Source organism: Garra rufa, chromosome 9 (genome assembly GCF_049309525.1).
Source record: "Garra rufa chromosome 9, GarRuf1.0, whole genome shotgun sequence".
NCBI lineage: Eukaryota > Metazoa > Chordata > Actinopteri > Cypriniformes > Cyprinidae > Garra > Garra rufa.
The window spans coordinates 35,292,858-35,318,815 of record NC_133369.1 but is presented as its reverse complement, the minus strand read 5'-3'; the positions used below and the strand labels follow the sequence as shown (position 1 = coordinate 35,318,815).

The 25,958-nt window shown below is 34.7% G+C and overlaps 1 protein-coding gene across 3 annotated transcripts; it reads left to right on the top strand.

The window, feature by feature from the left end:
* Positions 1-831: 831 nt before the first annotated feature.
* cnot10 (CCR4-NOT transcription complex, subunit 10) lies at positions 832-17,943 on the top strand. Of its 3 annotated transcripts, none has more exons than XM_073846918.1 (19): positions 832-981; positions 1,481-1,575; positions 1,662-1,823; positions 1,900-2,050; positions 2,875-3,014; positions 5,010-5,087; positions 5,306-5,389; positions 6,387-6,504; positions 7,843-7,992; positions 8,536-8,741; positions 9,312-9,433; positions 9,738-9,917; positions 10,092-10,172; positions 14,887-15,000; positions 15,424-15,554; positions 15,643-15,678; positions 16,819-16,946; positions 17,049-17,124; positions 17,288-17,943. In XM_073846918.1, exons 1-19 carry the CDS (start codon positions 963-965, stop codon positions 17,452-17,454), a joined length of 2,238 nt encoding a protein of 745 aa, XP_073703019.1. In that variant the 5' UTR covers positions 832-962; the 3' UTR covers positions 17,455-17,943. The 3 variants fall into 3 exon arrangements, with proteins under 3 accessions (XP_073703019.1, XP_073703020.1, XP_073703018.1); XM_073846919.1 differs by having other exon boundaries at positions 2,872-3,014; positions 16,822-16,946; XM_073846917.1 differs by having other exon boundaries at positions 2,872-3,014.
* Positions 17,944-25,958: the final 8,015 nt, after the last annotated feature.

The window sequence follows — 25,958 nt, the reverse complement described above, 5'->3', positions numbered from 1 at the left end:
ATAGAGACTGTGAAAGCTGAAGTGTGTGAATTCCCTGAAAAAAAAAAGCTAAAACCAGCCTTGGCTGGTTGGCTGGTCACAGCTGGTTTAAGCTGGAAGTAGCTGTACCAGCCTGGCCAGCCAAGGCTGAAAGTGGCCAAAACCCCTTTAAAACCAGCCTGCTGGCCAGCTATGACCAGCTAAAACCAGCCAACCAGCCTAGGCCGGTTTTAGCAGTTTTTTTCAGCAGGTTTTACCTGTTTGGTGATGATATTTAATGTCCTCGACAATTCATTTTATTCTCATTTAGCCACTTGTTAGCAACCTTCTTTTTTCAAAACAAATAAAAACCTAAAAATAATCACAAGGGGTATTACTGATGTATTTTGTGCCATAGAAGACAATGTAACCAGAAGTGCTAACTTGTTTCCTTGTATCGCCTACAAAAATACATCATCCCTGAAGGGTTTTGTCATGCTGACGAAACATCTGAAGCGCATGTTTACAATAAACATAGGAACATAGTCTGTTGTTAGTGTGGATGCTAAAATAAACTAATTCCTACACTTCCTACTCTTTCAATTTTATTGATTGAGGTAGACTCACTGCTCAAGTCCTTTTTATTTAATCAAAGTCTTAAAGGGACTAGCAATAAAAATATAATCGATTCCTGAAACAAAATGAAGATTTCTTCAACCAGCTTTTGTCTATTTATAGTTAGTATTATATGTTTAACTCCAAGCAAGTGTTAAGCAACAATCAGCTGCAGTTTATCCTCCACCCCGATAGGTGGCGATCGCAAACATAAAGACGGGTTTAAAAAAAACACTCGCGCGGCGGTTGTGGGTAATATTCATGGCGGAATTCTGAATCTGCAGTGGAGAGACACACCTTCTACTTCTCTGTCTGTATATTCAAATAGTGGAATTAACTTACATCTTTAACTCTTGTGAAATTATATTGACGTCCATACATTTGAAGGAATGGCTGAAACAGGGTCAGGTGAGCGGAGTGTGTAATATTTAGTCAGTCTGATAAACACTGCAGCTGTTATTGAGCGCTACCGGCAATGTAAACAGATGATTTTTCACCAACAAATGCTTAATTAGTAGTTTTATTCGTATACATTTATTTAATGAGGTTAAAAATGTGTAATCTGGGTAAAGCTGAGTTAAGAGATTTAAATAGATAGCTAACTGCGATTAATGAACTGGCCTAAAACGGTTTCTATATGCAATACATTGTTTGTGTAATTTGTTTATGCTATAAGAAATGCTTTTAAACATATTAAGATGTTCGTTTTGGAAAATTTGATAAATTTATTTTATTTTTTAGCTTCAATCACAGAGGTCAAAATATAAAGTATAGTTAATATAAAAGCTTAACGTTACATGTCCTGAAGGTGTAGTTTTCAGTCATATATGTTGGTTAATGCTGTCAGTAGGTACTGCATGGTCTGAGTCAAACATCTGTCACATAACTCCATCTGTTCCCTCTCAAGATCAAACTGGTGACATGAAACATGACAGCGTTTCATCCCCTGGGGTCTCAGATCAAGAGAAGGAGATGGCGACCAATGCTTTTGAGGCCTTTAAGGTAAATAACTATAATCTGAGCAGGTGACTGAATCCACGGTTGTTTCCAGAGGTCATTGTTGATGTAACAAAGTGATGTCTCTTTAGGCTGGAAGCTATGACGAGTCCCTGAGACACCTTGACAGCCTTCAGGAGCTTAACAAAGAGGACTACAAGATTACAATGAATAAAGCGATCACTGAGTTTTATAAAAGTGGGCAGACAACAACCAGCACCCTGAAGCAGGCGTTAATGACCTTGAAGAATCAGGTTTGATATTACATATTACATCATTAGCATAAGCCTTGTCATTAGAGTAATAATGCTGATTGATCGTTGTTTGCAGATGCACACAGCTGTGGATGATATTGATGGTTTGGATGATGTCGAGAACAGTATCCTCTACTACAATCAAGCAGTGATCCATTATCACATGCGACAGTATTCAGAAGCTATATCCATCGGAGAGAAGCTCTACCAGTTTCTTGAACCTTTTGGTACGTTTCAGAATGCAAATGAAAACTGTTCTTGTACAGTAAGAGTTGAGCAATATGTTTTTTATGCACTTGGACTAGCATCAAAAGTATTAAAGGTGCCATAGAATGGAAAACAAAGCGAGGACAGTAGCGAAAGTGGCAGATCACGGAAATAAATGTTATGTTCTAGGTTGTGCAGGAGATGTTAAGTGCAGGGATGGGTTGGTGTCTGTACTCAGAAAGACAAGGAAAACAAATAAGGCGTTCTAATAAAATAAGGTGAGCCACTGAAGGGACGCGGTTAGCTAGCGGTAGTCTGTTACTTTTCGGTACATAAGATTTCACTTACCACATAAACAGAGTAAGGAGAGATGACTGCACGGACAATGGCGAATGATTTACAGATCCTGAGCATCACTAACAAGCATCTAAACTAGTAAAATATGTGGTAAGTACTGCCGCTGTAGTATAACGTTACACAGAGCATATTAATAGCGGCTCAGGCTCCCTGATTAAATATATATTTTCCTCCATGTGCGAGCTACTGAAATGAGCCGCTCTGTGAAACAGCCAGTCAGAGCAGAGCTCATCATAATTATTCATGAACCTTCCGAATAATGTAATAACAGACCATTTCATTTTAGGGACAAATCCTAGGGTTGTAAATGGACCCGTAAAACCGTTTCTGGAGAATTTTTGCCCTTTCCTATGTCATATACCTTCTATGTAGATATCAGAGAACAATTTAAAATATTGTATCAATGCATTCTATGGCACCTTTAAGTGTTTTAGCTGGTCCGGTGCAATTGTGTGGCATGGCTTGATGGGTTTCTCTGTCCTAGAAGAAAAGTTTGCTCAGGCCGTTTGTTTCTTGTTGGTGGATCTATACCTGCTCACCTTCCAGCCAGAGAAGGCACTGCACCTGTTGGCTGTGCTGGAGAAGCTCACCGTGAAGGATGGAAACAGCAAAAATGGCAAAGGAGAGGTGAGAGAGATATGGCTTTTCCCAGTGTTTTTTTTTTTTTTAGCCCAGTCTCACTAGTTATCAGTAGAGTGGGTGTGTATGAAAATTAAAAAAAAAAAAAAAAAAAAAATATATATATATATATATATATATATATATATATATATATATATATATATATTAGTGGTGGGCCGTTATCGGCGTTAACGTGCTGCGTTAACGTGAGACTTTTATCGGGCGATAAAAAAAATATCGCCGTTAATCTATTCTCAAAATTGGGTTGGGAGCTGGGTCTAATCTACGCAAGCTATGATGACTTTCACCTTGATAGTTTAACGCGGATGTATACCAAAGACTATAGAATATGGTCGCGCGTTTATGTCTCCTCCGCCAAAACACAGACGGGATCGCGTCGTCCTCCATTCATAAAAACCGAATCTACTATAGCGCGAAATGCCACGTAAATTCGTCGTTTTTTGGATCCATAAATCAAATATGGTCTGTCACTTAATTCAAATCGCGATATGGACTAGTGTCTGTGAAAACTGAAATGCAAAAAGACCGTTTTAATATGAATCCGGTATGTTCCGTTTGCCTAGCTGTATGTATGAAATTCATACTATGAATGGTGGAGACGCGCTTTTACTACACGCATACTGAAACACACGTGACGCTCCCGGTAATTTTTGGCATTTGCATCTCACATGAACAGATAAACTCAATCTCCAAAACTGCTGTGAGTGTCACTTATACCGTTTCATTTGAGAAAACTCGCATCATGTCATACTGTATACACAGAAACTTCACGGCAACCTGTCAAAATAAAAGTACGGTGTAACATGTTTAGTCATTATTTGGGTAGCACACATATTCTGAATGCCTTCAGCAGAATTCAAATTAGCCATTTTAATCTAGATTAATCTAGATTAATTCCAAGATTTAATCTAGATTAATCTAGATTAAAAAAATTAATCTATGCCCACCCCTAATATATATATATATATATATATATAGCATTGTTTACTGTTTACCATAAGAATTCAAGGTAATATCAAAAGTTTGGGGTCAGTAAGATGTTGTTTTTTTTTTTTTTTCTCAAGTGTCTTATGCTCAGTAAGGCCACATATTTAAGTAAATAACATTATTGCAATTTACATTTCAAAATGTAATTTATTCCATCTCCAGTGTTCAAGATGTGCTTCACATCCTTTAGAAATCATTGTAATATACTGTTTTAGTACTCAAGAAACATTATTGTCACAATTGAAAACAGTTGCACAGCATACTTTTATATTATTATTTTTTATTTTTTTTAGAAAACTTCATAATTTTTTTTTCAGGAGTCTTTGAGGAACAGAAAGTTCAAAGTTACATTTATGAAATAAAAAAATATTTTTGTTTTTGTAACACATTTTTACTATCACTTTTGATCAATTGGTAACACTTTAAATTAGGGAACACATTCACTATTAATTTAGAGTTTTCCCTCAATAAACTTTAAATTTGCTGCTTATTGATAGTAAATGAGGTAGTTGTTGTGGTAATTGGGTAGGGGTTAAGGTTTTGGGTAGGGTTAAGCAATCTAGAATATGGTCATGCAGAATAAGGCATTAATGTGTGCTTAATAAGTACTAATAAACAGCCAATATGCTAGTAATATGCATGCTAATAAGCAACTAGTTGATGATGAATAGTGTTCCCTAATCTAAAGTGTTATTGATCAGTTGAAAGCATCCTTGCTTAATACATATACTAATTTCTTTCAAATGTAAATCCTGCTTTCAAACATTTGGAAAGAAGTGTACTTTATAACTTATATTGGTCTGTCAAAGTGATAGAAAGCATTTTTAATTATCGGTTTGTAAAATGTGTCCTCTGGCTGTAGCTCAACACTTTATGCCCTAGAAAGTAAAGAATGGGTTAATATGCCAGTTTTGTAAGATGATAATTTGAGAGTTGTTGCTCCAGATTCTGTTCTCTTGATTTTTAACTTTTTGGGTCATGTGTCATTTACAGAGCACAAACAAGGAATCTTCAGCTCTGAAAGCCGAGTTTACAGCTATGATTGAGGCAGCTAAATCAAAGATGCACCAGGTGAGAGGAGTGAGCATAATGAATGTTGAATTGTTCAAGGCCTGGTGCCAATGTACAGTACTCGGATTTAACATAATGATAGAGTTTGTGATACAGTTGCACTAATAATTGGTTCTAAGTTAAATTGAATATCTTCAAAATGCTAACTCTGAATCTAAAATACTTTAATGTATGCTGATCAGATACCATGAACAACAACATTCTGTCTGTGTGTGCAGTATAAGGTACGAGCCTATATCCAGATGAAGTCACTGAAGGCCTGTAAACGGGAAATCAAGTCTGTGATGAACACCTCTGGAAATGTAAGTAGATTCACAACCAACCGATTGAAATGTTACATACACTGCTGTTCAAAATTTTGGGATCAGTAAGGTTTTTAATGTTTTGAAAGAAGTTTCTAATGCTCATCAAGGCTGCATTTATTTCAGTAAAAATACAGAAATAAACAGTAATATTGTGAAATATCATTACAATATAAAATAATGGTTTTCTATTTTAATATACTTTAAAATATTATTTATTTCTGTGATGCGAAGCTGAATTTTTCAGTCCAGTCCTTCCAGTCCTTGGTGTCACATGAGCCTATAGAAATCATTCTAATATGCTGAGTTATTGTCAATGTTGGAAACAGTTGGATTCTTTGATTAATAAAATAATAATAAAAAAAGAAGAGAATTTAGTAGAAATATTTTGTAACTATACACTACCATTTAAAAGTTTGGGGTCAGGATTTATTAATACTGATAATAATAGAAATTAATACTTCTATTCAGCAAGGATATGTTAAATTGATGAAAAGTAATAGCAATGACTTATATTGCTAGGGAAAAAAAATGTTTTGAACATGTTTCTGTTCTTTTAAACATTTTATTCATCAATGAACCCTGAGGAAAAAAGTATTACAGGTTCCAAAAATATTAAGCAGCACAACTGTTTCCAACATTGATGATAAATCAGCAAATTAGAAGTATTTTTGAAGGATCATGTGACACTTAAGAATGATTAATGGCTGATGAAATTCAGCCTTACATCACAGAAATAAATTATATTTTAAAATAGAAAACCATTATTTTAAATTGTAATAATATTTCACAATATTACAATTTTTTTCTGTGTTTTGGTCAAATATATACAGCCTTGATAAGCATAAGAGACTTCTTAAATGACATTAAACATCCCAAGCTTTTGAAGGACAGTGCACAATACATACTGTAAATGTTGTTCAGGTACACCTGCACATTTAATACACTTTTATTATAACTTTTGTTGGCTGACTGTATTTGCATATTTTTCCCACAGTCTGCACCTTCACTCTTCCTGAAGAGTAATTTTGAGTATTTGAGGGGAAATTATCGTAAAGCTGTGAAACTCCTTAACAGTTCAAATATAGCAGAGCATCCAGGACCCTTGAAAACAGGTACACCTTTAAAAACCACCTACATATGCAAAAATGGATCCCCATTCCAATCTCAGCGCATTTCTTTTTTGTTTTTATCTGAGATATTTGCACACTACAAACATGTAAATATATTTGTTCCAAGAATTGGTACCAGGTGTGAAAAATATGCTTTAAAAAATTCAATACATTTGATTAGTGGGTAACACTTTACAATAAGGTTCATTAGTTAACTACATTTGTTAACATGAACTAAAAATGACTTCTACAGCATTTATTAATCTTAATGTTAATTTTAGCATTTGCTAATTCATTATTAAAATCACAGGTTGTGTTTGTTAACATTAGTTAATGCACTAACTAACATTAAAGGATTAGTTCACTTCCAGAACAAAAATTTACAGATAATGTACTCACCCTCTTGTCATCCAAGATGTTCATGTCTTTCTTTCTTCAGTCATAAAGAAATTATGTTTTCTGAGGAATACATTTCAGGATTTCTCTCCATATAATGGATATGTATGGTGCCCCTAAGTTTTAACTTCCAAAATGCAGTTTAAACAGCTTCAAAGGGCTCTAAACGATCCCAGCCGAGGATGAAGGGTCTTATCTAGCAAAATAAGTTATTTTCAAAACAAATTGACAATTTATATATTTTTTAACCTCAAATGCTCGTCTTGTCTAGTCTCTGCAGTGCCCATGCGTAGTCCGTGTAATCTGGGTCAATATAGTTCAAAATCATCCTACAATGCTGTTTTACCTTTTTTTGTAAAGGGCGTTTGATCTTCTTTGTATGTACACTTTGTAAACACTGTGTCGGTACTTCTACAGCAATGTAGGATGATTTTTGAAGTTAGGAAAGAAAGCGAGATGTCACACAGTCTACGCATGCGCATCGTAGAGACGAGACAAGATGAGCATTTGAGGTTAAAAAGTATAGCAATTGTCAGTTTGCTTCTTCTTTGGTGGGATCGCTTAGAGTCTTTTAAAGCTGCGTTGAAACTGCATTTTGGAAGTTCAAACTTGGGGGGCCCTATACATATCCATTATATGGAGAGAAATTTTGAAACTATTTCTTTATGACTGAAGAAAGAAAGACATGATCATCTTGGATGACAAGGGGGTGAGTTCATTATCTGTAAATGTTTGTTCTGAAAGTGAACTAATCCTTTAGTGAAGATTAATAAATGGTGTAATAAATGTATTGTTCATTCATGTTAGTTAATACATTAACTAGTGTTAACAAATGACACCTTTCTGTAAAGTGTTACCGATTAGTTAATAGGGTTTTAAAATAAGACAAGTTCTGATCAAAGGTTTTTCTTGTCTTGTCTCTTTTTTTTTTTTTTTCCCTTGAAGGTGAATGTGTGAGGTGTATGTTCTGGAATAATCTGGGTTGTATCCATTTTGCCATGGGAAAGCACAACCTGGGTCTTTTTTACTTTAAAAAGGCTCTTCAAGAAAATGACCACATATGCGCCCAGCTTGGTGATGGCAGTAATGGACAGGGTAAGACAAATGAGGACCTTTTGCATGCCAGATCATACAACAGACCATATGTGACCCTGAACCACAAAACCAGTCAAAAGGGTCATTTTTTTAATATAAAATCTGAATAAATAAACTGTCCATTGATGACTTGATAAGATTGGACAATATTTGGAGATGCAACTATTTGAAAAATCTGGAATCTGAGGATGCAAAAAAAAAAACATTAAGAAAATCGCATTTAAATTTCTCTAAAAATGTTCTTAGCAATACATATTACTAACCAAAAATTAAGTGTTATATGTACGGTAGGAAATTTACAAAATATCTTCATTAAACATGATCTTTACTTAATATCCTAATGATTTTCGACATAAAAGAAAAATCAATCATTTTGACCCATACAGTGTATTGTTGGCTACTGCTACAAACATACTCATGCTACTTAAGACTGGTTTTGTGGTCCAGACTCCGTGTAGAGTGCAGGTTTTTGTGAACTCTTTAAAAAACTGATATATTGCCGCCTTAATTAACATTGTTTTATTATTTTTTTCTTTTCCACAGCAGCTAAGAAGTTCACTGGCATTCCCATGTGTGCTCTGTTAGCTAATAAACGCTATGAGCTGCTGTATAACTGTGGGATTCAGTTACTTCATATCGGTCGACCTCTGGCAGCATTTGAGTGTCTGATGGAGGCGGTGCAGGTGTATCACTCCAACCCTCGACTCTGGCTCAGACTTGCAGAATGCTGCATCACAGCTAATAAAGGGGTACAGACAGTCATTCGCATTTGTTTTTTTTTTTATTTACAATTAAAGACCCTTTGAAGAACTTGGTGTGGTGTACTCAAACAGGTTCACCACAGTTCAAATGTTTGAGGTCAGTAAGATTGTTTTACTTAAGAAAGAAAGTAAGAGTAAGGACACATTAAAAGAATCACATCACAGAATCCTGCTGGGAAAAAATGTATCATGGTTTCCAAAAAATTATTAAGGAGCCCGACTGTAACGAAACTGACAATAAGAAACATTTCTCGAGCATCGAATCACTGAAGACTGGAGTAATGAGCTATATCACCTTTGCCATCACAGCAGTAAATTACATCATTAAAAAAAAAATTAAAATATACAATTTTAAAATGATAATATTCCACAGTTTTACTTTTTATTGTGATTTTGATCAAATTAATACAGACTTGGTAAGCGACTTCTTAAAGCATTTAAAAATCTTATTGACCCCAAAACGTTTGAATGAGTGTGTAGTTTTTCCACACCAAAACAATTTATAGTATACTAATTTCAGATGGTGATGCATTTATGTACTTTTTTTGTTTCCTTCAGAGCTCGGAGCAGGAAACAAAAGGTTTACCCAGTAAAAAGGGGATTGTGCAGGCTGTTGTTGGGCAGGGCTACCATCGCAAGATTGTTTTAGCATCACAGTCCACACAAAACACCATCTACAGGTGAGAAAGAGTGATTCAACCTAATGAGCCGTGACTTTTGGTAATTAACAATGGTGTTAGAAAAGTAGCTGTGTGAGATTGTCTGCCTGGTTGGAGAAGTGTAACTAATTTCACATTGCTGTAATGTCACAGTGTTTCCACAAGGTGTCATCCTGTTGCTTTCCTTCACAGAAATAGCATTTAAAATCATTACGTGATTTCTTAGAGCTGTATCATGGCTTTTATTTCAATAATGTGTATACAAATCTTTATTAAAGGTCCTTTTGATGCAATGAAATGGATTTACATGTGTGTCTCTATGCAGTGAGGGCCAGTCTGCAGCAATCCCAGTGGCCAGTATGGAGTTTGCAGCGATCTGTCTGCGTAACGCTTTGCTCCTGCTCCCAGAGCACCTACAGCACGATAGCAAACCTGACAACGGCTCCAAGAGCTGCAGTCAGTCAGGCAGCACAGAAAGCGGCAGCGAGACCAGTGATGCCTGCAGGTACATGCACATGCATGCAACACCAGTGCTGACAAAAACAGATCCCAAACTAGATTGCATGCAGTAAAAGATTGAATTTACCGAACACATTAAAGAACTTGTCAGATACAATCTTGTCACCCTTTGTTGCTTTTTTAAGATAATCTGATGTTTGAGTTTTTATTTGACTGACAGTGGAAAGACTCAAGAGGGAGACAAGTTCATTCCTGCTGCCCCCTCATCGCCCTTGAGAAAACAGGAGGTGGAGAATCTCAGGTGAGGTTACAGGAGAATTCATTTCTCTCATAGCCTGAATGACTGTTTTAACATTTGATTTGGCTCAGCCCATTTTGTGGCTGATGTTGTTGTCCAGTACACTTTCTTACACAGTTTTCCTAAATCAAGAAACATTTACTTTATTTAAGGATGTTTATTCTTAAAATAAGAATAAATATCTGCCAAAAGTTAATGGAAAATAAAGTTGCTTTCCCTTTATTTAATCTTTTTTTCTTTTAACCAATCCACCTTATTCTTTAACGCAGAATCCAGTTCATTAGCCGCTATAGGGAAATAATGAGGAGAATAACAATGTGCAGTAAACTGTAAAACTGTTTGCACTAGAAACCAGTTTGTTCATAATGAAGGTAATACAATTAAAATAATATGGTAAGACACCAATTTGCAGTATCAAGCAGCCAAACAAGCTGTTTTGTACAGCTAAAAATAGCTGGATGTGGATGAGACCAGAAGCTAGACTCATACCATTTAAAAATGTTTTACGGCTAAAATAAGGTGGATAGGCAGATTTTTTTTTTTTTCTTGTTTTAAACTTAAAATCTTTTCATTTTGAAACATGTTTTAGAAAATGTTAGGTTTGTTTCCAAAGTGAATGTTTCCTTATTTATGAATGTTTAGATATACACTAAACAATTTAATTTTTTATGTTTTTAAAGAAGTGTCTTCTGCTCACCAAGCCTGCATTTATTTGATCCAAAGTACAATGAAATATTTCTACTATTTAAAATAACTGTTTTCTATTTGAATATATTTTAAAATGTAATTTATTCCTGTGATCAAAGCTACATTTTCTGCATCATTACTCCAGTTTTCAGTTTCACACGATCCTTCAGAAATCATTCTAATATGCTGATTTGCTGTTCAAGAAATATTTATTATTATCAACATTTAAAACAGTTGAGTACATTTTGTTCAGGATTCGTTGATGAATAGAAGCATCCAAAGATCAGAATTTATCTGAAATAAAAAGCTGTTCAAAAGCTTGGAGTCAGTATAATTTTATTTTATTTGTTTTTTTGTTTTTTGGGGGGGAAAATGATAGACATTCATACTTTTATTTAGCAAGGATGCATTTAATTGATCAAAAATGATAATAAAGACATTTATAATGTTACAAATGAGTTTTATTTCAGATAAATGCTGTTCTACTGAACTTTCCATTCCTCAAAAAAAACATGAAAAAATTCTACTCGGCTGTTTTCATCATAATAATAATAAATATTTCTTGAGCATCAAATCAGAATATTCAAATGATTTCTGAAGGATCATTTGACTGGAGTAATGATGCTAAAAATTCAGCTTTGAAATCATAGGAATAAATTACATTTCAAAATATATTTGAATAGAAACAGTTATTTTAAATAGTAAAAATATTTCAAATTTTTACTGTCTTTCCTGTACTTTTGATCAAATAAATGCAGGCTTGGTGAACAGAAGAGACGTCTTTAAAAAACATGAAAAATCTTAGTGTTCAAAAACTTTTGACTGGTTGTGTATGCACTGAAAAAAAAAAATTAAGTGAGTAAATCACTTTTTGCAGTCGTGTAATACATACATCTTCCTCAAGGGGGCACTTACCAGCTCAGAAAGCTGAATCCTCTATTGGGCCGCATTTAAATCTTACTTGAAAGCATACTTTTGTTGTTGTTGTTGTTGTTTAAATACTCCTTATAGGCTCATGAAAAACATGCTCAGTATTTAAGAACTTAAGGAACTGACAGCTGATCATTCTTACAATTTGTTCATCAAGAAGAGCATTTTGCAGTATTTCAGGTTGTGTATATATTGCACATTGCAACAGATTTATGGTTTCTTATACTATTACAACCATAGCCAACCCCTAGTTCCACTGTTAATCTTCTTTTACACATGTACTTGTAATAGTTTAGAAATAGATTAACTAAATTTGCTATCTGAATATACAAAAAAAAAAAAAAAACAGCAAATGGTCTTGGCTAAATCCCTTTAGTACACTGCATAAAATGCAACACTTGCTAATTGCGAAGAAGTAATTAAAGTAGGTAAAGCCAGTTAACCTCTATTAGTTTAACCCATACAGTCCCTGTTAGACTCCTGGCATCAAGCTTTGCTTCAGGCTTACCTTTAATGCTCTATAATTGTGAATAACCCTCCCCCGGCTAGCCCACTATACATCTCTCGCTTATTTTATGCACCCACTTCACCATTCACTCTCGCATTACTTTTGCCTCAGGAATTGATTAGACCCCTTTACCCCCACCTCCATCCCACTCTCTCCCCTTCCCCCTCATCTTTGATCCAGCGGGACAGTCTGCTCCAGAGGGCTGGCCGGACGTGGTTCCCTGTGAAGGGAAGGGGTGTGGTGTGTGGATTGTGTTGACCCTGGACTGACACCCTGATACACTGACACTTTTACGAGCCCAAGCACCATTTACTCAAAGGGCTCTTCCTGGAATCCTGCAGGCTATTGTGTCACGGGCAGCCACTCAGAGCGTTGAGCAGTTCTCTGTTTCCTCCTCTTTTCTTTTACCCATTTTTACCCTCTTATGTGGTATTTGTAACAAAGCTTGGCATTTAGGAAACCCAGCAAAGATTATTTTCAAAACATTTTTCTTTGAAGGAAGATTTAATACGCAAGTTCATATGCGCCCACAATTGTTATGGCCTGTTCACATCAAGGTTGAATTTAAAAAGCTGAACAAATTGCAAACAAAAGGACTATTATAGAAAATAAAACTCATCTGGAATGTTTTATTGTACAGTAACTGTTAGACACAATAGCACAGCTGTTATAATGCTGTCATAATGTAAAAATGTAATAAAATGTTGCTGGGTACCCAATATATACACTGCCATTCAAATGTTTGGGATCAGTAAGTTTTTTTTTATTTTTTATAAGTATTCTCTTATGCTCATCAAGGTTGCATTTGCTTAAACAGAAAAACAGAAAAATTGTGAAATATTACAGTTTTAAATAATGGGTTTCTATTATAATATATTTTAAAATATAATTTATTCCTGTGATGCGAAGCTGAATTTTCATTACTCCAGTCTTCAGTGTTACATGATCCTTCAGAATTCATTCTGATATGCTGATTTATTATGAATGTTGGAAATAGTTGTGCTGCATTATATTATTTGTGGAACCTGAGATTATATTATTTTTGGATTCTTTGATAAATAAAAAGTTAAAGAACAGCATTTATTCAAAATGGAAATCTTTTCTAACAAATTTAACTCTTTTATATCCTTTTTATCAATTGAACACATCCTTGGTAAATAAAAGTATTAATTTCTTGCAAAAAAAGAAAGAATACAAATGAACTGAGATGGTAGTTTATATTATTAAAAAAATATTTCTATTTTTAATAATAAATGTTTTTTTTTTACTTATTAATTGTCAAAGAATCCTGTAAAATGATAATAAATCAGCATCTTTGAATGATTTCTAAAGGATCATGTGACACTGAAGACTGGTGAGTCATTCAAATATTGATATTTTAAAATATTTTCACATAGAAAAGTTATTTTACATTTAAATAATTTTTTTTTTTTTACAATATTACTGTTTTTTTTTAATCAAATAAATGCAGCCTTGATGAGCACAAGAAACTTCTTTAAAAACATTCAAAATCTTAAAAAACTTTTGAACGGCAGTTTATAAATATAAATAACCATTTGTAAATGATTGCTTTTCACAGTTGTTTGTACTACACAAAGGATCAGATTAATAGATCAATCAGATTTAAAAACAAGCCATCATGTAAACACTGCAGTTTATCTTATTATATCAAATCATATTGGTGCATATGTACACTGAATTTAAAATGTATTGAGTATGTATATGCCAATTTATTATTACATTCAAAAAGTAATGTAAAATATTGGTACATAAAATGAAATATTTACAAACATATATTTACGACACTGGACCACAAAACCAGTCATAAATAGCACAGATATATTTGTAGCAATAGCCAAAATTTTTCTTTTATGCCAAAAATCATTAGGATATTAAGTAAAGATCATGAACCATGAAGATGTTTTGTAAATTCCCTCCCATTAGTAATATGCATTGCTAAGAGCTTCATTTGGTCAACTTTAAAGGTGATTATTTTGCACCCTCACGTTTTAAAATTGTTGTATCTCTGCCAAATATTGTCCTATCCTAAAAAACATATATCAGTGGAAAGCTTATTTAGCTTCAGCTTTCTGAAGCAGATAAATCTAAAAAAAATAACTAAAAAAAACTGACCCTTATGACTGATTTGTGGTCCAGGGTCACATAGTAAATTTATTTAAAAACCTCTCATGAGACAAATACAAATGTGTTCTTCATGTGCTAAACGTAAATTGCATTACATATATTGCTATAAGTCACAGCACATTTCAGATAAAAGTCCTAAATTTAGATGTTAGAACATACCAATACCCTGACAATCTCTAAAGGTGTTTTACTGATCTCATGACTAAATGATTTGGGAATTTGTGAGTCCGTTCCTGTGGTTGGGTTTGTTATGGCTGCTGTACACTGATTCATGCAGAGTGTTTCTCTCTCTCTCTTTCTTTCTCTCTCTCTCTGTCTTTTTTTTAATAAGGCCTGTGAAGAGTCATCTAAAAACCATGAAATAATTTTGTCCTTGTGTTGAAAATGGTTTCATCTGCTTAATTCTCTTTGGTGTCTCTCTCTCTCTCTCTCTCTCTCTCTTCACAGGTGCTCAATTCTAGCCTGCAGTGCATATGTGGCTCTTGCTCTTGGGGACAACTTAATGGCTCTTAACCATGCAGAAAAGCTCCTGCATCAGACAAAGCTGTCAGGGTCGCTCAAGTGAGTCTGTCTCTCTTCTTCTGGCTCATTTACATCTTTTATGGGTTGTGCACTCACAACATTGTGCAAATATTTGCCGTCCTAAAATGGCCAATCCTGAGTGATGGGATGCTCAGCGTTTAAACAAAAAGTCTTACCTAGGCCTGATCACTCCTCTGTCCTTGGGGAAAAACAACAAACAAAAAAAGCTATGAAATGCACAATTACCCCCCTCAATATCGCACCTAAATTGCAAATGCTATTTTGTAAATGTCCTGGAGTTCCATTTTAGCTAGATTTCCCAAACGCAGATGACGCTGAGACTAAGTGGGCAATACACAATATAAAGCAGTCAGTTTAGTTTTAGACTTTGTTTTGGGAAGTGGCTTTAAATAATGTATTCAGCTCAATTTTTGATGAGTTGTGTGGCGCTTGTGTTCTCAGGTTCCTAGGTCACCTATATGCTGCTGAAGCCCTGATCTCTCTGGACCGAATCTCTGATGCCATTGCACATCTCAACCCGGAGAATGTTACTGACGTCTCGTTAGGTGTGTCATCTAGCGAACAAGACCAAGGTATGAAAACACACACTTTATCGAAACATACAGATCTCAAAGGACGTGATGTGCAATTACTGACATTGGTCTTTGCTGTTGTTGACAGGTTCTGATAAAGGAGATCTGGAGCCTGTTGAGTCCTGTAAGTTTTATTTTTTTATTTTGGATTGATGGATAGATTGATTTGTTAAATCAGTTCATTACTCTTTTCATTTCTGAATTCTAAAATTTTGGGGGGGTTTAAAGTAGAAACATATCTTTTTTTTTTCTGTAAAAAAAAAAAAAAGAGAGAATTTTTAATAGAGATTTTTTTATCATTAAAAAAGTTAAAATTCTTGAAAAGACGACCATGGCACAATCTTTTATTATTATTTATTAATAAAAAGGACTAATATTTCTGTTATATGTATAGAAAATCTGTAAAATTTATTTTGTAAAAGTATAATTATTTTATAAAACAGCAATTTAATCCAACTACGATGCAAAAATAAAGATATAAATTAAGAGTTTATGATATTTGTTAAAAAAACATTAAGAATATGTATTTTCATAAAACAAACAAAAATAAATCTGTACACTATTTTATTAGTATGTCTAATATTCTGATTTATTATTAGGGTTGGAAACAGTTGTGCTGTTTAATATTTTTTTGGAACATGCGATGCTTTTTTCAGGATTCTTCGATGAATAAAACATTTTATAATAAGCATTTTATATAGTTATTATAAGCCATTTATTTAAAATAGGAATTGTTAGTAACAATATACACTACTGCTCAAAAGTTTGTGCTTAGTTATTGCTTTTCTTTCTATTTGAAAGAAATGAATACTTTTATTCAGCAAGAATGTGTTAAATTGCTAAAAAGCAATCAAAATACTTTGATTAGAAAAATATTTCTATTTTGAATAAATGTTCTTTAAAACTTTTATTCTTTAAAAAAAATTAAGCCGCACAACTCTAACACTGATAATAAATTAGCATATTAGAATGATTTCTGAAGGATCATGTGACACTGAAGACTGAAGTAATGGCAGATCAAAATTCAGCTTAGCTTCATTTTAAAGTATATTAAGGTAGAAAACTGTTATTTTAAATTACAATAATATTTCGTAATATTACAGTTTTTTTTCTGTATTTTTGATCAAACAAATGCAACTCTAAGCATAAGAGACTTCTTTAAAAAAACATTAAAAATCCTACTGATCCTACACTTTTAAATTTCACTGTGTATATTTATCACATATTCACTTTTTTATTTATTTAATTTTGGTTTGTGTTGCAGCAGGGAAGCAAACGCCTTTATGTTACCCTAGCTCAGTAAGTTCTGCCCGGGCCACAATGCTCTTCAACCTGGGCAGTGCGTATTGCTTGAGGAGTGAGTACGAGAAAGCCCGCAAGTGCCTCCATCAGGTAAACACTCCTCTCATGTGGAGCTGTTGAATTTAAATGTCCATGTAGTTCTTAAAATGACAACCATCTTCAAACCATTTGTTTTTGATTTCTGTGTACAAGGCTGCTTCAATGGTGAACACTAAGGAGATTCCTCCAGAAGCCATTTTACTGGGCGTCTACTTAGAACTGCAGAACGGTGAGTCACATACAGAGATTGTAATTACACAGCGCCTGCTGGGGAATGTTGAAGTATTTGCAGAGGGTGGCCAGTCACCTTTCCTCACCTGGAATCATTTGTCACTTCAGAGCGATTTATTTTTTTGAGTAATCGTTTAAAACTGTGATCGTTGCTTCCGCAGGAAACACACAGCTGGCCCTACAGATCATCAAACGGAACCAGCTCCTCCCGTCTGTCAAGCCCGCCTCCTCCCCTGACCTCCGTCAGAAACCACTTCCCTTCCAGTCATCCCAGCCTGTACAGCCCATACAGACCCCCTCCTCCTTTACACAAGTGCAGCGCAAGTGATTCCACTTACACAAACCCCCCAAAACATGCACATTTTTTTATTTTATTTATGAGGCTGCAGCAACTCAGGATAGATAGGGGGAGGGAAACCCAAGCAAGAAACGGTTGTCTGTCACAGTCTGTTAGAAATATGTCTGTGTTTTGGGGTCTATGAAATTATAAATAAATTTTATTTACACTTATTAGTGGTGTGACATTTATGCGGTCAGTGACATACTGTCATATATGAAATTATACAGATTATGAGTAAATTATTCCTGGAAAGTAAGATTGAAAATCTGCATGGAGCCCTTATATCGTGATGAGAAAGATCATGTGGTTGTCAAAAATCAATGGACCAAAGGTCACTGCTTAAAATCATGGACACTTGTCTGACATCAGTTGTGGCAGAAAACTCCTTAAAATGTAGCTTTTAAATATCTCCGTTGTATAACTTGATTTCTTCTCTACTGGTGCATAAGACTCAAATAAATGTCCTGATTTGTGAAAGCTCGTCGCTGGCGTGGGTGGACAGATGTCGGCTTTCTTTCATGTGTGGTCTCTCCTCTTTTTGCCCTTTTTCCTCAGGGTGGCCCATCACCTTTCTCATGCTGGGTCTTTCTTATGCTAAATCTCTTGCCCCCACACCCACTCTTTTTCCACCCACATCTCTCTCCATTGTTGCACCGATCTGACGTGCTGTCAATGATGCCTTGAAGAAAAAAAGAGCTCTTTTTTTAAGCCTTTATGGGATTTTTTCAGCCATCTGACGCTTGTGCCAAATGCAGCTCTTGTTCCCCAAGAGGCCTGTCATGTTTGTAAAATCACAGTTGGTCTATTTTTGGAAAATCACGTGTGCAAGACAATAATATACCAATGCAGGCAAATTACAAAGGTCAACTGTTAGATCATTATAATAAATATAGCTGAGCAAGTGTTTTTATTCATAGCCATTCTTTTTCGTGCATTAAAGTTAAATTGGGATTTTGTAGGTGGGCGACCTCTAGAAGCAGCTGAGGATGAATGATATAGATGTGAAGCGTGTGTCTAAGCTGTGGGTGTGACAACCCATGCTGCCCTAAAAACATGGTTAAAAATGGTTTTCCACTGGTGACCTAGGCCTAGGTTTCCTAAAGTTAAAGGATTAGTTCACTTCAAGAACCAAAATGTACAGATAGTTTACTCACCCCCTTGTCATCCAAGATGTTCATGTCTTTTTTCAATCGTAAAAAAAATTGTTTTTTTTTTTTTTTGAGGAAAACATTTTAGAAATTTTCTCCATATAGTGGACGTCTATGGTGCCTGCGAGTTTGAACTTCCAAAATGCAGTTTAAATGCAGCTTTAAAGGGCTTAAACTATCCCAGCCGAGGAAGTAGAGTCTTATCTAGCGAAACGATTGGTTATTTTTTTTTTAAGTACAGTTTATACATTTTTGGTAACCACAAATGCTGTTCTTGTCTAGCTCTGCAGTGCGCATGCGTACTCTGTCCACTCCGGTTCAAGACAGTTAGGGTATGTCGAAAAACTCACATCTCATTCTCCAACTTCAAAATTGTCCTACATCGTCGTTTTACCTTTTTTTGTAAAGGGTGTTTGACTTTCTTTGCACATTTACTTTGTAAACACTGGGTTGGTACTTTTGCAGCGATGTAGGGTGATTTTGAAGTTGGAGGAGAATATGAGATGGAAGTTTTTTGACTAACTGTATTAAACCGGAGTGCACAAAGTACGTATGTGCATCGTACAAGATGAGCATTTAAGGTTAAAAAGTATATAAATTGTAAAAAAAAAAAAAAAAAGTTTTTTAGAAAATAACCAATCGTTAGATAAGACTCTACTTCCTCAGCTGAGATTTAGAGCCTTTTGAAGCTGCATTTAAATTGCATTTTGGAAGTTCAAACTCGCAGGCACCATAGAAGACCACTATATGAAGAAAATTTCCTGAAATGTTTTCCTCAGAAAACAATTTCTTTACGACTGAAGAAAGAAGGACATGAATATCTTGGATGACGAGGGGGTGAGTAGATTATCTGTACATTTTTGTTCTGCAAGTCAACTAATCCTTTAATGAAAAACTAATAATTAAATGGATAATTTAAATGGGGAACAGCAATACTGTAAACCTGATCTCACAGGAAAATGCAACCATTTTACAAGGTGCCTATTTCAATTGAAAATGTATAATTTGAGTACGAAAATGTAAGATTTTTAAGAAAAATAAGCATTAAGGTCCACCTGACAGCACCTCTAAACATATGTAATGTTACTGGGGTGGGGTGTAAGCAGATATTATGAAAATGTACAAATTAGCAACCAATTTTCCAAATATGAAACATGAGATATGAGACATGAATATAATGAACATGAACTGTATATATCCAAGGTACACATTTCTTGTAATTGTGCAGTTAATTCTCATGTTGTATTTTCAGAAAGCTTTGTCATATTTGCCCTCTCCCCAAATTTGTAATAACTAAATAGTTACATTGACCTTTTAAGATTTTGCAAATCTTGTAAATATATGTATTTTTTCTATTTTATTATAGTTTTCAGAGGTAAATCAATAACGATTACAATTTTAACAATATTCCAAGTGTGATTTATGAGATTTGTTGTATTTTGAAGTCAATTTTTTCTTTGTAAAAGGCAAAAAAGTTGATCATACTGATTTCAAACTTAAAGATTCATTAGTTTGAATAGACATTAAACCGAACACTATCATAACATCTTAGTTGATAATTCAGTATACTATTTTTGACAAAACATCCCATGTTCGCAACCACATACTACAACCAAATACTAAAACATACTAACATACTAAAAAAATGCATAACCGTGCTAAAATTTTATTTACCCCAAATAAAGGATTATGTGTTCCCTTTTGTCAAAGCTGAAAAAAGATGCCACTATCGAAACGTCACCAAATGTTTTGGTAGTGACAATTTTAGATACTGTTGATGCTAATCAGCACATGGTTAGCTTAGCTGGCACAGTTCTGAACAGTTGTACACATATTAAATCTAAATGTTATGCAATAACTCCCAGAAAAAGTGTTTAATTATAGAAAAATGCTGTTCGGTAGTGACAAACAGTTGTTGTTTTTTTTTAAATACTTTTAAACACATTTAACTCAAAATGATAGGGCATATCTACTCAGGATGTAGCTATGAGAGAGAGTGACAAATATTTCTTGATCATAAATGTAGGGGTGTAGTTAAAATCAGTCTCAGCCAATGGACTAAAACATACACTGTTTAGTGACATGAAAATAAATGTTTTGTTTTTTTTTGGTCATGGTACAGCAGTTTGCATTCTGTAGAATAGCTCATAAAATATATTTTATGTGACCATGTGACCATTAACCGACATTAGACAACATTGAATGTGCAAATGTGGTGATAAATTGAGATATTAGCTTAAATTTTCAGGGTTTTGGCTGACAAAACAGTTCGGGAACCCCTATAGGCAAATGTTTGGTTTGGCCAAAAAACAAAACAAATAGAAGTCATTTGTAAATTTGTGAAAATTTCACTCACTAAAGACTGCCACAATGTTTGTGAATGAAACAAATACTAGTCTTGATCATACAAACTGGAATGGACTGACAAACAAACAAACTGCACTTTAGTATTTTTTCTTTGAATGAAACATTCCAGTCCAATTGAACCCCTCCTTATCACTGTTTACACCCCGGTCGGTCCCATCTGCCAGACAACAAACATTTTCCTGCAGGCTCAAGCTGACCTTCTGGGCTATGCCCCGCCTTGCCCTGACCTTTGACCTGTTGGTATGCAGGGACGCCCTTTCCTCAAACAGCATTGGTGGCCTTAAGAGGCTTTTGTTAAGTAATTTAGACTAAACAAAGACTCCTTGTGATGGTACTCTTTAAACAGGATGACAAATATTTCACAGAGTGATTCAGTGAGCAGTTACCTTAACCTTGTCTTTAAGCACTTCTCAAAGAAAAGATCATTTTTGCAGCCTCTTTCATTATGGTAAACAAATAAAAGCTACAGATCTGGCAGATGGACTCAAATGCCTCCCTCCAGTCGTCAAATGAGCGTATAAAGCATCCTGGGGTTTCTTCCATCAATCACGAGCTGGAAGGGTGTCAGTGATGAATTGCTGTATTGTACTGCTGTATTACTGTATCGCTGTCAGTGAAATGCTCCACCGTCATTCAGAACTGAGAAAGCTCTGAGATACGAGGAACAGAATCTGAATGTATTACTCTGTTCCAAAACTGGTGACTATATATAAAAAGCAAGTGAATTTAGCAAATGTGAATTCAAGGTAAAAAAGCAAAAAATCCCAAATTTGTAAGACTGGGAAAAACTGCAACTGATCCCATAGTGTGCATGTTTGTTTTTTCTTCCCAAACCAGTTAAACGCAAACCTTTGCCCCACAACCACTTCAAAATATTTAATTGGTCACATCAATCAATGCTTAAACACTGTAACAAATACAAACTCCTAACCTTAACCATAACAATGGTAGCACATCCTGTTTGTTACAATCGAATCCATGAAATCTGACCTTTTCTTGACCGGTACTGCTGGGTTTGTGTTTAACTGGTTTGGGGGGAAAATCATGCCATAGGTCACATGATAATGCCAATCAGTAGATGTAGCAGATCTGGATTGAAATCGTTCTATATGTATACACTACTAGTCAAAAGTTTTTGAACAATAAGCCTGCATTTATTTGATCCAAAGTACAGCAAAAACAGTACAATTTTGAACTATTTTTACTATTTAAAAGAACTGTTTTCTATTTGAATATATTTTATAATCTAATTTATTCCTGTGATCAAAACTACATTTTCAGCATCATTATTTCAGTCTTCAGTGTCACATGATCCTTCAGAAATCATTCTAATATGCTGATTTGCTGTTCAAGAAACATTTATTATTATCAAAATTTGAAACAGTTGAGTACATTGCTTTTCAGAATTCTTTGATGAATAGAAAGATCCAAAGATCTTTTTTCAGCATTTCTCTGAAATAAAAAGCGTTTGTAAAAATATGCACTATACCACTTAAAAGCTTGGAGTCGGTATAATTTTTTTTTAAATTATAGAAATTAATACTATTATTTAGCAAGGATGCTTTAAATTGATCAGAAGTGATTATAAATATATTTAGAATGTTACAAAAGCTTTCTATTTCAGATAAATGCTGTTCTTCTGATCTTTCTATTAATCAAAGAAACCTGAAAGAATTCAACTCAGCTGTTTTCAACATAATTGTTTTTTGAGCAACAAATCGGAACATTAGAATGATTTAGCTTTGAAATCACAGGAATAAATATTCAAATAGAAAACTTATTTACTTATTTGAAATAGTAAACTTTCAAAATTGTACTGTTTTTATATCAAATAAATGCTGGTGAGCATTTTTTGTTTAAAAAACAAAGACGTTACTGTTCAAAAACTTTTGACTGGTAGTGTATGTACTTGATAGAAAGTACTTTATTAGCAGTCACAAGGCAAGTTCTTTATTAAATGTAGAATGTGGAGTTGAATCACCTGTTTGATTAAGAAGAAGTGCAACATGTGCAGTGGCAGTAAAATCTTAAAGTGCAACTGGAAAAAACAACTTTAAAGATTTAGAGATAGTCTGAAGCTATTGCTATTTTGTCTTGTTTTGAGAGGAGAGTGTGCACCAAATATTACATGTTACACTGTTATTACGCTGTTTCCTGTGAACTCAGTCTGTCAGTCATATAATTGCAGTCAATGGTTACCAAATCTAAGAGTAAAAAAAAACATACACAGACAAAACCGAATTAAACCCTGTGGCTCGTGATGATACATTGAGGTCTTAAGACACAAAACGATCAGTCTGTGAAAAAAACTGAACAGTATTTATATCATTATATACCTCTGATCCACCGCAACGTTCAACTGTCCTGAGGGCGTTCACAACAGCCGGTGCGTGATGTGTTAACGTGATCTGCCATAGTAGATGCACACGTGGAAGCTGTACACGTATATATCACTCAGTGCTTACATAGGGCATATTGGCCTCTCAAAATGGTAATTACTTGTGCTTATCCTGATTCTGGCAACCGATTAAAAACTAAAAGATTACGTTTCCTTGTGCGAACTCATCTGGGAGTGTTGACTTTTCAACGACTACTATGCCAGAGAACATTGATGCGTCGCACGCCGACATTTGTAAACGCGTCCCGTACAGCTGAACGTTCCGGTGGATCAGAGGTAAATAATGATATAAATACTGTTCAGTTTCTTGCACAGACCGATCGTTATGTGTCTCAAGACCTCAATGTATCGTCACGAGCTGCAGGGTTTAATTTGGTTTTGTCTCTGTTTCTTATTTTTAATTTTTCATTGACTGCCATTATATGACTGACAGACTGCAACGGTTTGAGTAAAAAATCTTTGTTTGTGTTCTACTGAAGAAACAAAGTCACCTACATCTTGAATACTCTGGGGGTACTCGGATAATCATCAAAATTTCATTTTAGGGTGAACTATCCCTTTAAGTTTTGCCTTTTTGTCACCATTTCTGAAACAAGCAATTGCAGTTACATGTACTATTATAATAATAATAATAATAAATGATCAATAATTACATGCAAGTGACCCAAAACCAAGCCCTAATTCTAATCATATAGTAAGTATATGTAATTAAGTAATATTACTCAGTACTTAAATGTATAATTACACTGTAACAAGGACATCTTAAAATCAAGTGTAACCCATTTTTTTTGTATAGTGTAATCCCAAGTATCTGTAATCAGATGCACATTTAAAACTTGAATATAATCTAATTTCAGTCACTTACATGTTTTTCATTACCATAATGCGCCGTTTAAGACCGTTTATGACAAGTTTAATTATTCCAGATGCTGTAAGAATAGGTTACAAATGATCCACCACCTGCATCATCCACATACGCGATATAGCCTACTAGCCGGGACTCCTTCTCTATGTATACAGAATTGACTTAAAGGAGTAATTCACTTTCAGAACAAAAATTTACAGATAATGTACTCACCCCCTTGTCATCCAAGATGTTCATGTCTTTCTTTCTTCAGTCATAAGGAAATTATGTTTTTTGAGGAAAACATTTCAGTATTTCTCTCCATATAATAGACTTCTATGGTGCCCCCGAGTTTGAACTTCCAAAATGCAGCTTTAAATGGCTCTAAACGATCACAGCCGAGGAAAGAAGGGTCTTATCTAACGGAACGATTTAAATTACAATTTATATACTCTTTAACCTCAAATGCTCGTCTTGTCTAGCTCTGTGTGTACTCTGTGTAGAGATTAAAAAGTATATAAATTGTAAATGTTTTTAGAAAATAACCGATCGTTACACTAGATAGGACCCTTCTTCCTTGGCTGGGATCTTTAGAGCTATTTGAAGCTGCATTTAAACTGCATTTTGAAAGTTCAAACTCGGGGGCACCATAGAAGTCCATTATATGGAGAAAAATCCTGAAATGTTTTCCTCAAAAAACATAATTTCTTTACGACTAAAGAAAGACATGAACATCTTGGATGATAAGGGGGTGAGTACATCATCTGTACATTTTTGTTCTAAAAGTGAACTACTCTTTTAATGACGGAAAGACAAACAACCTAAACTCAAATTCAATAACATTTTTACAAGCTTACGTTTTGAATCCAGCTAAGCTAAGGAAATATTTTTTAACACTGATTGGTTATATACTTGCTCAATAATTGGATTTTGTATCATTTTTAACCAAAAAAAGTTACAGAATGCAGCCTTAAAGGGATAGCTTACCCAAAAATGAAAAATCTGTCATTAATTACCCTCATGTCGTTTTAAACCCGTAAGACCTTCTTTCATCTTCAGAATACAAATTAAGATATTTTTGATGAAATCTGAGAGCTCTCTGACCCTCCATAGACACCAACGCAACCATGTTCAGGGCCCAGAAATGTATGTCACGTGTACCTTTCTGGACCTCGAACATGCTAAAGGGGTCATCGGATGCAAAACTCACTTTTACATGTTGTTTAAAGATTAATGTGTGTTGGCAGTTTGTGTAGACAACCACCCTACAATGATAAAAATACACCCAGTGGTATTTTTTTTTAATCTTTAAAAGTAATATTTTTTAAAATCAGGTCATTCTCAGCTTCTTGTCGGTGTGACAGCACACAGACAGAGGCCGCTCCCACGATAGTTGATTAACATGAGTGCCTTACCTTAGACCCGCCCTCACCGAGCTGAAACAGTCCCAACTCCGATCTCCATTGTGTCGACTCAGGTACAGGGGAACACAAGAATGTCTCAGATTTAGCGATTGAGGTATTCTGTTGTTGAATGCAATAATGAACATAGCAGTCGTCATTTACTCCAATATCTGAGCCGCTGAAGACGCAGAGGATTAACGTTACTTTACTTTACTAAAAGGAAAGCGCCGATCCCGATCTACATATGTGTCTATGTTCGTGCGAATCGTTCCCCCACAGCAGAAGTGAGTATAAGTGTTTTTTATGCATCTTTGCAAACGGCCTCTTAATAA

Coding starts and splice junctions, on each gene's coding strand:
- cnot10 (XM_073846917.1), top strand. Junction 5,088..5,305: donor CTAAATCAAAGATGCACCAG/GTGAGAGGAGTG, acceptor CTGTGTGTGCAG/TATAAGGTACGAGCCTATAT. Junction 15,555..15,642: donor ATCTAGCGAACAAGACCAAG/GTATGAAAACAC, acceptor TGTTGTTGACAG/GTTCTGATAAAGGAGATCTG.